The sequence below is a fragment of the Thermobia domestica genome, chromosome 9, assembly GCF_964235325.1.
Source record: "Thermobia domestica chromosome 9, izTheDome1.hap1.1, whole genome shotgun sequence".
NCBI lineage: Eukaryota > Metazoa > Arthropoda > Insecta > Zygentoma > Lepismatidae > Thermobia > Thermobia domestica.
The window spans coordinates 157,995,979-158,011,752 of record NC_137462.1 but is presented as its reverse complement, the minus strand read 5'-3'; the positions used below and the strand labels follow the sequence as shown (position 1 = coordinate 158,011,752).

Genomic DNA, 15,774 nt, shown 5'->3' with positions numbered 1-15,774 from the left:
AGCTCCTGACCGCCTATATACAGTTCTTTCGTTCGTGCGGAAAGTACGTTTATTCGGAACACTTATACGAAAGTACGAATAAAATATACTCTTTCAGTTATACGTTTGCTGTACGTTAAGTCCAAAAACTACAGGATTTCCACATGTAACATACGTTTTTACGTACGCCACATATTTTTCCTAGTGTAGATTAGGTATCTCTTCAGAATATCAACTTTTGATAGAATTAAAACTGTGTTTGCAATCCAATTCAGAAACTTTAAATAGAATTACTTACGTCCAAATAATAAATTTAGCTGCAAATCCTTGATCATTTGCGCATCTCTTTCTGCTAATTCCAAAACAGGGTCAATTAGTACAGCATTCCTACTAACAGTGTCTGCTAGCAGATACGTGTAGGTACAGCTTTCCCTATCAAACAACTGTAATATAAGAATTTACTTGTTAATAATTATGACGACGTAATTGTACAGCTATTCTTTAGGAAAAATTTGAAGATTCATCGTTTGCTCAAGCCCTTAGCTATGGAGGCTAGGGATGACAGGTTCCTTAAAGTTACTTGGCTTTGGCTACCCTAAAATTTCGACATTAGATAAGAAAAATAATTCTGAGTTACTAATACGATATACTGACAATAAGAGTCAAACGCTTGTGCTCCTTTCTTCTTGTAATCCATATACTTGCTGATTGCATACGAGTTTGTCTTTCTTTCAGAAGTTCTAAGAATATAAAGCAGCTCTAGAAAAGACATACTAAAAGTTAGAAAAATAATTTCTTGATTTTGTTCCCGCAGCATTAAGTAGAAGAATTAACCAATGTTAGTACTAGTGCTGTTGAATTTCTGTGACATTTGCGGTTTTCGGTTTTTGATAAAACCGGTTTTCTGAAAACCGAAAACCGCAAAAGCGGTTTTCAAAACCGAAACCGCAAGTGCGGTTTTCAAAACCGAAACCGCAAATGCGGTTTCCAAAACCGAAACCGCAAAAGCGGTTTTCAAAACCGAAACCGCAAAAGCGGTTTTCAAAACCGAAACCGCAAGAGCGGTTTTCAAAACCGAAACCGCAAATGCGGTTTTCAAAACCGAAACCGCAAAAGCGGTTTTCAAAACCGAAACCGCAAGTGCGGTTTTCAAAACCGAAACCGCAAGTGCGGTTTTCAAAACCGAAACCGCAAGAGCGGTTTTCAAAACCGAAACCGCAAATGCGGTTTTCAAAACCGAAACCGCAAAAGCGGTTCTCAAAACCGAAACCGCAAATGCGGTTTTCAAAACCGAAACCGCAAAAGCGGTTTTCAAAACCGAAACCGCAAAAGCGGTTTTCAAAACCGAAACCGCAAAAGCGGTTATCAAAACCGAAACCAATGTTTTTAATTATAACTTTTAACAATTGTGAAAGCTTCTATCGATCCATACAATTGTATTGATTTATGTCTGTGTTTCAACTTTTTTTTATTTGCTCCCGTTTCCTCCCACTTTCTTACGGTTTAGAACTCCGTAAGTACTGATGTGAACTTGTGTGTTACAAATACTGACCTGGGATCATTTGCACTTTTTTTAGTTACTTCTTTGATGACACTTCCAAGGTACTTTTCGGTTGCAGGGAAGCAAACTGGACCCCACCTGATTTTTATATATTTTGTAAAGTAGAGCACGAGAAACACGAATCTTAAGGAATTTTGACATTCCGACTTCCCGAACTCGAGATACTAGAACTTATACAGTAGTTTTACATAGTATGTATAAAATTAACGAAGAAAGTTCTGTCGCTTTTTGACCTATCACCTTAGAACATCGATATGTCACCTAAGACCAGGGGTGTAGCCAGCAGGTTTCTGTAGAAGGGGCCCGTCGTTTTTGAAGGGGGGCAGCTACAATCTAAAAAAAAAAGTGTTACATCTAGTGTTTTTGAAGCCTGAAAAAAACTGGAAAATTTTGGTTTCCTTCCGGAAAACTAAAAACACTGTTTTAGCTTATTATTATTATTATTATTATTAATAATAATAATAATAATAATAATAATAATAATAATAATAATAATAATAATAATAATAATAATAGTAATTTCATAAATTATATTACAGATAGTTTGTATTATGTTTAACCAAGAACTACTGCCTCCGACCAAACATTATACCTTTGTGCATAACTATTTCAATACACAGAACCGATCTATATAGGTAAACAAGAAAGTTCTATCGCTTTCTCACTCACCACCTCCGGACATTCATATGTCACCTAACACGTATCTGAAAGATCAAGAATAGATCGACAACCTTCTGCAAACGTTCTGGAAGGCCATTTATTCCATCGCGGTAGAGGTTGGTGTTCCGTGAAGTGAAGAAGTTATCAAGTGCATTTTGCACCTCTACTTAGGATTTGAGCTGGCATCCTTTAAAGTGATTGTCCAAGGAAGGGAACAGATGATAATCGGACGGTGCAATGTCCAGGGAGTATGGCGGATGCAATAGTGTTTCCTATCCAAGGCGTAAAATGGTGTCCCGGGTCATCCTAGCCACGAGGGGCTTAGCGTTGTCCTGTAACATAAGGACCCCTTTGGGAGTTTTGAGTTTCTCTTGAACACGGCTCAACTGCTGACAGTACACAGTTGGATTGATGCGATGACCAGCTGGTAGCAGTTCCCGATGCACAATGCCACGAGCAGTTCATCAACACACAGGAGGACTTTCTTCTGGTGTAGTACTGGTTTCGGCTGTCTTGGAACCGTTCATGGGATGCTAACCAATTATGACGGCGCCGTGGAACTTCGTACAGGACCCATTTCTCATCACATGACAACACCTTGTCCAGAAATGGCTCCTTCCTCAGACGAGACAGCAAAGAAACACAGGTGTCTGCTTGCGTTGCCTTTTGACCCGGAATCAAGTTATGTGGGACCCATCGACCCAACTTCTAGTGTTTCCTCAGTTGAAGGTGCTGCTGAATGGTTTCGACACTCACACTGAATTGTCCCCATGCCGTAAGCGTCGGTGGACCACAAATGGTCAATTAGCGACATCACGCCAAACATTGGCGGCAGAGATGCGACAAAACGCCAATGAACCACAAAATTACTCCCCCAAAATGTTAAATCGGCTAAATGTGTGATTTAGTTACATTAAGGTGAGTCTAAAAAACACTTTTAAAAAGTACCAAAAAATTACCCCGAAGGGGACTCAAACCACCAACCTTATGATTACTAGGCAAGTGTTCTTCCTACTTCGCTACGATGGCGATGAAGGAAACGTTGCTTGTAAAGGGATAAAACGTTAAGATCTTTTTAATTTGGTCAATCACAGTGCTCCTTTAACCGTGTATGTTCGACGATAACTGTTTGGAATTAGATAAAATGTGTTCGCCATGTAATTTTGTAACAAAATGACGCGTGTCTATTTACTTTATTTCATAGTTCTCGCATACTCACTTTCTAATGATCGACGACAGTTGTCATCTAAATTCATACAATTATCGCACTTATCTCAAGATTTTTCACGTCATGATGTTGAGGCAGAGGTTATTCTTGACCCTCGGAGCTCACTTTAGGAACAATTCGTCAGCAAAAAATAATATATAATAATAACCGCATGCACATGACTGGCGACAGTTCGTGTTGGTCCCTTCATGATTCTCCGCGAAGAATCTGAGAAGTGCGGACCAAGACGAAGTTCTCGCTGGCCGCTGCTACGCGGTGGTACTTCAACACCCCGACGCGAGATATATGTTTCGACTCGACGAAACCCGGCCGTCAGTGAGGGCCAACTATCGCAGATCTACGCAAAAAGCGACAGAACTTTCTTGGTTACTTTTATACATAATACTGATTTTCTTTGAAATTGCACTTAATTTATTTTAAGATTTTCTGAAAAAATGTTTATTTATTATTCTTGACTAAAAAGACATAATTATTTTATTAACAGCTATATCTCACTTCCTGTTTTACACGAAATAGCATTTTAAAAAGCAAATGAAATCCAAACTGAAAAACTGAATAAAAACGTTGCTTTTCACCAAATTTTCCATCTGATAAAAAGTTTTCTTGAAACACTAATTAGGAGCATATAAATAATATAATGTACTTACGATTTAGTATAGTACCATTGTTTTATGATATAATTTATAGTTGGGGGCGCGGTGGCTCAGTGGTAGAGCGTTCACCTCCGGTCCTTGGGTCCCTGGTTCGATCCCAGCTCGCGCCGTGTGGACTTTGTGGTGGACAAACAACTGTGCTCATGGGTTTTCTCGGGGTTCCGTTTCCTCCCACTTTCTTCATTCCACCATTTCATTCATTTCTCATAATCACCGTCTCCTTTGGCCTAACCGGCATAGGCGTGGGACGTTAAACTCAAAGATTTCATTTCATTTCATAGAATTTATAGTACCTTGTCAAAATGTTTGTCTTCAAACTGTCAAATAAAAATCGCCGTAAATTGTGTAATCTACTATCACAAAAAGTATACCATACTATTTTCGGATTGCTATGAGGAAGAAATACCATACTATTTTGTGATCGGTATGGTAAAATACTATTTTTCCATACTATTTTACCGTAAATTATTAATTATATGTAAACATTGTTATTTTTAAATGACTGAAGCGAAGTAATCTCACGATGATGTTTTAACATCTGGTCATTAGGGGGGCCAGGAAATCATTTGGGGGGCCTGGCCCCGTGGCTACACCCCTGCCTAAGACGTACCTGGAAGATCAAAAATAGTACCCATCAGTATCAACGGACCTTCTGAAAACGTTCGGGATGGGCATGGATTCCTTCGCGGTAGAACTTGGTTTGCCGTGAAGGAAAGAAGGTATCAAGTGCATTTTGCACCTTTACTACGGAGTTGGACTTTAGTTCTCTAATATGAGTGTCCAAGAAATGGTTCAGGGATAATTGGACGGTGCATTGTCCAGGGAGTATGGCGGTTGCAATAGTGTTTCCCATTTAAGGCGTAGGATGGTGTCCCGGGTCACTCTAATCATGTGGGGCTTAGCGTTGTCCCGTAACGGGAGAACCCCTTAGCGATTGAGAAGTGCTGGCTCCAGGGTTTTGAGTTTTTCTTGAACACGGCTCAACTGCTGACAGTAGACAGTTGCATTAATGTTCTGCTCTGACCAGCCGGTAGCAGTTCCCGATTTTTCTCCAATCCCAAAAAGCGGGTGGTTTTTCGTGATTAAGATAGCGAGGGACGAATATAAAACCTGACAATCGGGTGGTACCTGCAAAAATCGGGTAATATGACAACACTAAGCTAAATAGAAAATAAGGTATATCCCTATTTAAGATCACTACACCTGCAACCCATGAAATCCAATTTGAAATCTCATCCACTTAGACTGAGATCTTTTATATTATCATTACTCTTTCACTTTGTTTCTAAATAGTACTGCCACTCTTTCTTTTGTTAACAAAAAAGCACACCTCCCTTTCTTAAAAAAAAGAAAAGAAAAAAATTAGATCGCAATACACAATTTTATTGTTGATTTATTGCCACTCCGATAAATGTGAATGTTGTGGTTTTGCATGTGTTGACTGGTTTCTTATCGCAAGTCCCAGACACCTGCAATAGTTCATACGTGAAGGGAACACCGATCATATTTTATTCTATATCATTTTACTTCCCAATAACGATAGCCGTGCCTCTTTGTGAGAAACTGCAACTTATTTTTTTTTATTCTGCCAATTGTAAAAAAATACTAAACAAGAATTTCCCTACACGTTAAGACATTTTAAGAAAAATATCTTCTTTCACCTCTGCAAATTTTGAGCATTTTTTCCCTACGTCGGGGGAAATTTCCCTCCATCTGGCAACTGTGAGCCGAAGATGGGAAAGATTCTTTGCTGTTTCCTCGTCGTTACTTGATAATAGTGCTCTCGAATTTTTGTGACTTCTGCAGTTTTCGGTTTTTGAGAAAATCGGTTTTCAAAACCGAAACCGCAGATGCGGTTTTCAAAACCGAAACCGCAAAAGCGGTTTTCAAAACCGAAACCGCAGATGCGGTTTTCAAAACCGAAACCGCAAAAGCGGTTTTCAAAACCGAAACCGCAAATGCGGTTTTCAAAACCGAAACCGCAAATGCGGTTTTCAAAACCGAAACCGCAAAAGCGGTTTTCAAAACCGAAACCGCAAATGCGGTTTTCAAAACCGAAACCGCAAATGCGGTTTTCAAAACCGACATTTCGGTTTTATGAAATTTCACTTTTTTCAAAAACCGGTTTTCGGTTTTTTCAAAAACCGATTTCGACAGCACTAGTTAGTACTAATATTTTAATAAATTTACTTCAAAATTGAAACATGCTCTGAAAAATTGAGGGAATTTGTTCGATTTTGTATATTAACAATTGCTAATCAGAGGCGTAGCCTTAGAGACCGTCAGAAAACCCGACATAATATATTCATAAGAAATAATTTTGTTGCGAGAGAAACGTCTGCAAGGAAAACAGAAGCAAAGCGAGAACATATCCCTCAGATATGTGTGGTTTGTCTTCTCTTTCCCTACACCAGACTCTGCGACAGTTGACAACGAGCATCATGATTTCTATCAAAAGTTATATGCTAAAGCCAGGATGGGCATGTGCGAACTCTTCTTTCCTTATCCTTCTAAATCACCTGCATCCTATGCAGGGTGTGAAATCATTTGAAAATAGTGGGGGAAAGAAGCTCAATATATCTACACTAATGCCGCAGTGTGCTTCACAAATGAAGTAGGGGATCCAAAAAGTTGAAATACCTAGGTATTCACTTTATTATTATTATTATTATTATTATTATTATTATTATTATTATTATTATTATTATTATTATTATTATTATTATTATTATTATTATTATTATTATTCGCCATATTTTACAACTACCATGCTGCTGAAACCTACCGCGGATGCTTCCGCATCCGGCAAATAGTACTAACTTCCACATATCTTTTCTCGTATTAAACATCTCTCATGCCGAACTTACATTCCTAAACATCAAATAAAAACTTCAAATTATCATTTCTTACCTCATTTCTTCTGTAAATTTTCCTGATTTTTATAAAAAGCGGAGGGGTAAATCTAAACTTAACCCATATATTTTGCCAGTAAATTTTAAAAATCTAAAAGTCCACTTATGCTTCACAACTTACTTGACGAAACAAGAAGTCCCGGGTAAAGGGTTTCAATTCCGTCAATATATGTGGTTCACTACTATTTGCATCAGTTTTACAAGTCTGTAACAGTGATTGAAAATGCGTAATTTTTCTTGCTGACACCACCATTGGGTCTATGAACTTCCTTTTACGCACTAACGTGAACATTTTTTTCAAAGAAAAGAGACACTTAAATCAGTACAATTTTGATTTATCTGGCATTAAATGTAAATTACTAATGATCTCTTCTTCTTGCATGCTTGATCCTTTCCAGAAACACGAGGGAAAAAGGTGTGGATATTGACTCATTTTACCTACTGTTGAATGTTCAGAATTATCTTAAGGCTTACGAATTTTCCGCATTCAGTAGTCGTGGGAATTATTAACATTTTTTTCTGTCATTTATTTTCCACTCCAGATTTATTGTAGGATCCATACATAAATTCATTCCATATATACGGTACTTCCATTTTAGTAAATCGACTTTCTGTATCTTAAACAATTATTTTCGGTGTGTAGACTTAACTTCCTCTGTGCAGATTCACTTTACGATAGCTTCAGTATACGTAGGGGAAAGTTGTACAAAATGGGGACCCTTATATATTTTAGTATATAAAACCAAAACTATCAATGATAAAATTGCTAGAGGTAAATCAAAATATTCAGTGGAATGTTGGCTACCATGAAACAGACCTTTTTGTATCATAAGAACGTTTATTTTAACAAAAACTAAGGGAAACTGAAAAAGGGTGAAAGTCCCCGTTTTATACTACTAGTCGGGTAAAATGGGGTTGCCTTTAAAAATTTACCAAATACTTTCAAAACTTACAAATATCTTGTTTAAAACTTTTTACATCTTGTTTACAACTTGTTTATATCTTATACACATATCTAGTTCACAAATATCTTGTTTATAATTAATCAAAAAAGAAATAAAAATGAGATTTTCGTACTAAATAAAACTAATTCGAAATAAAATACTTTTGCCTAGTAAGCAACAATTTAAACTTTACGTGCTACAAAAGTCACAAACAGATATATCATCGTTTTCATCCACGTTAGAACAGGCATCGTGTGCCCACCCATTGCAGCCAGAACACCTAATCCATTCTTCTTTTGCTTTTGAATGACTATAGAGTACGTTACAAAAAACACAAGCCACATCAGAATTCTCTTCCTCTTCCGACGATGCAGATAGTGTTGCTTCCGTCTTGAGTTTAATTTTCTTTGATTTCGGACCTCTAAGAGTATAACCCTTATCAGACAAGATCTCACTTTTAATTCCAATACGCTTGCTCACTTTTCGTTCTTTACTATTAGAGCATAGGATTAGCCTTATTTAGCAAACTTTCTGTAGATCTTTCTTATTTTCTTCCTTTCGTTTTTCTTCTGCTTCTAATTCAACTTTGTACGGTGAGGAAGTGAGAACTACCGTCTTACTCCTTCTTTTATTATTTTTATGTTTCTTAACTCTGTTCACCTCTTTAGGTGAAGGTATGAGCAATTTTCATGAAATGCGAAAACTTGAAAAACTTTCCACCGGATCCCAATTAAGTAGTCATGGAGCTATAAGTCGCAGACAATAGATTTTATTGCCCCCTTAATTGCTTTATTACCTAACGACTTTCGATGTCAATATGGCCGTGTCGGCCTTGGAGAGGCCGGTCCCGGGCTTGGGGGAAGTTTCTGGGGGAAGTGGTTTTATTAGTTGTGCAATAGAGGTTGTTTGGAAAAGTGGAATGACCTTCTTTCTTGTTGAAACACGCTCCTATACGATTCTTGAATCGAAATTTTAATCAAATTAGAATTAAAACTATGATTTAGATAATTAGAGCAATGGTATACGTCATTGAACGCAATCCCTAGCTTCAAACATGAAACAACACGATATTTGATTGAGGATACGGCTTTGAATGCTGTTCCTAGCTTCAAACATGATTTAATACGTTTATTGAATCGAAATTATAATCAAATTAGAATTAAAACCATGATTTAGATAATTAGAGCAATGGTATACGTCATTGAACGCGATCCCTAGCTTCAAACATGAAACAACACGGTTTTTGATTGAGGATACGGCTTTGAACGGTGTTCCTAGCTTTAAACATGATTTAATACGTTTCTTGAATTGAAATTATAATTAAATTAGAATTAAAACTATGATTTAGATAATTAGAACTTCAGTATATGGCTTAAAACGCGTTCCTTAGCTCCCACAAGGTTTTTTCCCCATTAATTTAATTATGATCTGCCTTGTAAAGCTCGTAACTAATTGAACACTCTTATTTGAACTAGAAAATTATGAATAATGAATATGATTACACCCTTTAAGCTCCAATGTTTAGCAACGATTTTTAATGGTGCTTTGTTTTACGGAGTAAAGTATTAAGATGGGAGGGAAAAAGGAAGGATAGGAAGAAATATTTATTTATTTTCATTTATTTTTTCTTGTTGCGAACTACACTTCTTTCGTTTAGCTTGCTTGGCTCTTAAATGACAGACTTAACTCTGCTATTTTTCAGCGTTGCTCAGTACGAAATTCGCAGATACGCAAGGTTCTGTGTTCTCTCCAAGCGCCATTGTAATACTGAGGGTGAAGAATGAAGTTCAGTTTCTCACACCCTATGCAAACAACCTTGCGATATGATTGGCCAGGAAAAAACCAGTTTGCTCCGCCTGCAATGTTTAACCATGGGGGCCAATCACTCCCTCTAGTTTGAGTGAATGGGAGAACCAACCCTTTCCCCGCCTCTCTTTCCATCATCAATGTCTTGTGTGAACAAGTTTCTACCCGCTCCCCACCCTTCCCCGCATCTCTTGACCGCATTCTGTGTGATCAGGTTTTTACCCTGCGACAAGTGACACACATTTTTTCCCCACCCTTCACTGCCACTCTTTGGCTGCATCCTGTGTGAACATGCTTATACCTTCTCTCCCCCCAACGGCGATAACTGACACATTTTTCCTCACAAAGGGTGTTTTTCAAACCAGTTCTGGTGGATGGTTTGCGGACAAAAACCTCTTCCCCGCCCATTCAGACAAACAAACAAGGTATTGCCAGGCTGTCCTTGTACTCATTGCCAATAACCTGATGAATAAATGGTTGTCCTTCATTTTGATTTTGCAAAACAACACACACACACAAAAAAGAACCTGTAGAATGGTTTTGTGTATTCCCACATACAATAATTATGCTGTTCTTTTCGGCAAAATACAAGTTATTGAAACAGTTGTTGAAATGATAGCTATATAGCTTACTGAATAAAGCCGGAATTTTAAAATTTAGGAACATTGTCGGCTGAACCCAACTAACGAATTTTATTGCTTGGTAAACAACTATTTGCTGTGAAAAATACGACAATTTGGCGTCTTTAAGGTATGAATTGAGACATGCTGGCGATGTTTTTCAAACTTTAGGCATTGTGTGAAAATTCCATGGTATTACCTCTATAGAAAAGAAATATTTGCTTCGATTCGGCAAGAGACCGACAAAGGAATTCTTTTCTGCTTCTTTGCAGACTGAGGCAATGCTGTATTACAAGGCAAATTCATTTACTTTATTTTTTTTCTCCCCCTATTCCATTCCCCTTATGTTAATGAATAAATAAAAAATATATTATATAAATGGAGTACACATTTCCTGTATTAACAATTTTGCTCGTGAAGTTTTCTACCTTGCTTCTGCCTTGCTTCTTTAAAGTGTTTTTTCTGGATTTTTTTCTGTGTTTGTTCAAAGAAGAAGATATTATATTCAAGTAAGTTTTATATCATTATAATTGATTAGATATATTTGCATAAGTATCGAATGGTGGGACTCCCCTAGAAAATTAACACATATTGTTTTTTCTTATGAAAATAATTAACACAGTGTAGAAACGAACTGAGTTTGCCAATATGTTTTAACTTGTGGGGAGCATATCGAGCCAAAATCGGGGGAGCTGTGCATGAGGGATAGTCCCCCAAACAGGGGAATTGCGGCTGCCTTATAACGCATTCCGTGCTTACCGAAAATCGGGGGGGAGCTGTGCATGAGGGATAGTCCCCCAAACAGGGGAATCGCGGCTGACTTATAACCCCTTTCGTGTTTACCGAAAATCGGGAGGGGAGCTGTGCATGAGGGATAGTCCCCCAAACAGGGGAATCGCGGCTGCCTTATAACGCATTCCGTGCTTACCGAAAATCGGGAGGGGAGCTGTGCATGAGGGATAGTCCCCCAAACAGGGGAATCGCGGCTGCCTTATAACGCATTCCGTGCTTACCGAAAATCGGGAGGGGAGCCGTGCATGGGTGCATAACCCCCCAAACCTTAGGGATCCGCGTGTGACTTATAACGCCTTATGTGTTTACCGAAAACCGAGGGGAAGCATACATGGGTGCATAGCCCCCCAAACCTGAGGGAACCGCGTTTGACTTATATTGCTTTTCGTGTTTACCAAACAGTGGGTTTACCAACACCGGAAAAGCTAGCTTCCTGAACGGTCAGCACGAAGGAACGAAATATTTGTTTTTTTTTTTTTTTTTAAATTGTTTGAATACTATGTTTGAGTTTTGATTCCGTTTCGGTTGTGTTTTTGGACAAGTTGACCACAGGAAAGAGTGAAGAATGGAACTAGCATTATTATTATAGTTAAGAATATGCGGGGGACACGAAAAATATCTTGGCAGTGTTAATCTTTTTAGAGAAAAAATGCGTGGTGACGTCCCTTAAGAATCGCCATTGACGGACGGACTTATGGTTTTAGAAATGCATGGTGACGTCCCTTAAGAACCGCCAATGACGGTTGGACTTATAGCTTTATAAATGCGTGGTGACATCCGTTAAGACCCGCCACTGACGGACTTTATAGTTTTAGAAATGTGTGGTGACATCCCTTAAGAACCGCCAATGACGGTTGGACTTATAGTTTTAGAAATGCGTGGTGATGTCCCTTAAGATCCGTCAATGAGATACTTTATAGTTTTAGAAATGCGTGGTGACATCCCTTAAGAACCGCCACTGATGGACTTTACGGCAAAAAATCAAGTGTGCAATTTCTTTGAATCTTTATAACTGAAATTGTGATTAAACTGAATTGCGTACTGTCCAATATTTTTGATGGTAGATTTTATATAAATACATTGTGTCTGAATGATTTGTCATGAATCTGTATTCATATTGGGAAGTCTTTTCGGAAAATAAGCAATTTACACATAAAGAACACTTTTAGAACACATACATATTCAATATTTACTACAGATAATGTTCAAAATATATTGTTTAGTGTAAAATAATTAAGTTCAACAGAAAAGATAGACATTTGTCTTGCTTGTATCCCCAATATTTAGAAAATCAGTCAGTATTAAGTGTTTTTTTTATATATAAAGAGTTCTTAGTTGTAGTGGATGCAATTTTCCAAGATACATGCGAATATTGCAATTTTACGTAAATGTGTAGACTTTTCTTTCCCACAGTTAGACTCCAAAGAAAAGAACTAGGTTCATTGATTCATTTTGGATCATAGCAGTGGACTTCTCCCTTTGAATTCGTGTTAGAATAGGTTGTTTATCACGAAACGTAGTGAATACTCAAATGGATCTTTTTTCCAAGACATGACAAATGAAAGAATGTAATTAAGTGAGAGAAATTTAAGCTAGATGTTCTTTTATTTCTGAATAAGTGTTGGGAATATGAACTTGCGTATTTTAAACATGTGTTGCAGTATTCAGAATCTTAATCATATGGTAGTCACATGGTTTTTGTACATACTAACTCTATATTAAGCAAGGTAATGAGTGAGAAAAAATAAATATTGGCTTTGTAAAAATGAAATGAAATACGAAATATTTTGTTAGGGATGCAGAAAGAGAATCCAATGCAGTGTGAACGCGCTCTTTTGCGTGGAGGAAGAGGGGAGCTATACCCGGAGTGAATTCCCCCTCACAACTTTTCAATTACTGAATGCAGTCTTTTTTTTCGTAGAGAAAAAGGGGTATACCCATCCTTAAGAGTAATGTCACCCATTACTGAACGTTACTTGTTTTATACATGGATTTCGCAGTGAGGCACTAGGATTTCAATGTAAATGTATGCAGCAGTACTAGTAGAGGGGGTCATCCCCCTGAAAGACTGGGGTTCATATCCCAGAAATGATGTGGTACCGCACCACTTAAGTAAATATTTGCTCTGTCACTGAAAGACATGGGTTTATATTCCTTATTTAACCCAATAGTTTTACTTATACGCGTTTGATCTTCAATACTTTGATAGAATATTAAGACCAACAGAATATACAAGCATGTGCTATGGTTTATTACACATTGAAAACATATATACTATACTCACCTGAGAAAATATACGGAACTTTGTCACACACGCGTTAGCACTGCGGGACTTTCAACGCACAACTAATCTTTAATTATGACTTTTGCCGATAGGTGTCACTACTAGTTCTATTAAAATAGTATTAAATTACTATTGCTAATGTACTGGTTCTGATTTTTTTCTTGGAAACATATTGGTAGTATTAGTATATAAAAAGGATAGGGAATCCGCAGACATAGTGTTTGTTCAGTTGGCATGAGCTAGGATTGAACTACAGACCCCCTAAACATATGAAGTGAACACCTTACCACTTTTTAAATAAATAAAAAAAAATTTGTATGAATTCCGTTTTATAACATGTTGTTGGAGTGGAGTTATATAAGTTTTTTATCGGGATTAAGATATAGGATTTTACAAGTGCAAGAGTTTTTGTGGATGAATTAGATTTATCTTTTATACGATGATGAAAGATTGATTTGATTTGATATTTCCGATCTCTAAACATTTTAACCTGTGAGATCAGACAATTTTCAGCGAGCACACTATTCGGGAAAAGAGGGAAATTAGGTATCATGCAAGACATTTGTTGGTGTAAATGAGAAAATCATTATTATTATTTTTGACTGAATGCCACGTCGGTAATTGGACCAGAACCGTTTGCTTTGAATGCGTTTTCGGGTACGTCCGCGTCGCGACACCTTTATACCGGGAATCGGGCCCGGGGGCCGCTCACAATGAACGCAAAAGCGAAAGCAAGTACGCTACGCGGAACCACCCGCATTAAAGCCAAAACGTGTTAGCGACTACGTTGTGAGGGAACACTAGTTCCCCTACCGGGAATTGAACCCGGTGGTGCTCGCACTGAATGCAAGAACGTTACCGATTATATTGTGAGGGAACACTAGATTTGATCTTAAGTTATTGGTACGTTCAGCTTTGGGTTTTACACAGCACAGATAGTTTGCTTGTACAGATTTATTGAGAATTCGAAAATGTATAAAGTACTTTGCCAGAATTCTACATAGCTTTTGCAAACTATAGGCTAAAAGAAACTGATTTTGTACGTGGATAGAATAACAGAATTTTTATTTCTATTAAGTATAATTTGCACTATTTTGGTAAAATTATGTTGTACTAATAACATTTTTTTTTTATTATTTTCCAGAAGAAAATGGACTCCCAACACCAACCATCAACATCATCATCCGCTTCTTCCTCCTCCCTTAACCATATCGAGTGGTTTGAAAAAATACATAATTTATTAGATGTAGCAGAGGGAAAGAAAAGGAGAAGAGATGAGGGGACATCACAAAGGACGAAAAAGACGCGCTACTCACCAGTGGTAGAAGTGGTTCAAAAAAGAAAAGAAACTACACCAGTGGAAGAAGTAACAGTGCCACTAACTCAAGAAAGAAAAGAACTTCGACCAGTGGAAGAAGTAGCAGTGGAAATAGTGGGGGAGCGGGGTAATAGCGGGGCAGCGAATGAAGCTGATATATATTTGAACGATGGGGAAGATTGGGTTATAGTGAAGGCAGGGGAAAAGTGGGATCGATTAGAGAAGGCAAGAAAATTGAAAGAAAAATTTTTGAAATAAATAAGTTGTATATATATTTGTAAATAAATTGTGTGTTTTTGTTGAATGGGTGCTGGGAAATTTGTGTTTTCTTTCCTCTGAATTTTTAAATCCTTTCTAACTTTTTAACAGTACTGAGGTATTTTGATAATAGTCTCAATAACTAATGTGCAAACATATAAGGTTTCTTCTTCCTTTATATATACTTGAAATTAATGCAGGTTCTATTTTTGATGAATGGCTGAATTTTGAGTTTATTTTTTCAGCAAGAAGTCTCTATTTTTTTCTAAATTCTTAGAACATTCCTTGTAAGAATTAATCTGTTGTCACATGACCTATCTTCGGGAATCGAATCCTTGACGAGTGATATTAGAAAATGTTTTCGTACAAATAAAAAATATGAAATGTCCAACACTGATGTACTATTCAGTTAGCCAAGACGATCATACTAACCACTTGGTCATGAAACAATTTTAGTTGGTACAGTAGAAAACAAACTGTACACGGAACTATACTGTACAAACCTTGAAGATTTCAAAACAATTGAAAAGAGAGAAAGAAAATTGAAGTAGTATTTTCTTATTGGTAATTGCTTATTTGATTTTTCACCAGTAATATTTCTCTTTGTCTTGTGGTAAACTAATCAAAGTTTAAACTTGGATAGGCTAAAGGAGACAGTAATTATGAGAAATGAATGATTTAATGTTGTTTCGTCTTGAAAAACTCCAAGAGAGTTCACTACAAGTCTAACTGTTGGTACTACCACTGACCCACTGCCGT

General features: G+C 37.3%; 1 protein-coding gene across 1 annotated transcript in view; it reads right to left on the bottom strand.

Annotated features, from left to right (window-relative positions):
* Positions 1 to 7,493, bottom strand: part of LOC145694185 (persulfide dioxygenase ETHE1, mitochondrial-like) — a 60,970-nt gene extending 53,477 nt beyond the window's left edge. Inside the window, exons 1-2 of the mRNA XM_081770298.1 lie at positions 7,115 to 7,493; positions 278 to 422 (exon numbers count right to left, since the gene is read on the bottom strand). Coding sequence (XP_081626424.1) covers positions 278 to 422; positions 7,115 to 7,285 — 316 coding nt within the window. The 5' untranslated portion in view covers positions 7,286 to 7,493. The remainder of the gene's footprint in view (positions 1 to 277; positions 423 to 7,114) is intronic.
* Positions 7,494 to 15,774: the final 8,281 nt, after the last annotated feature.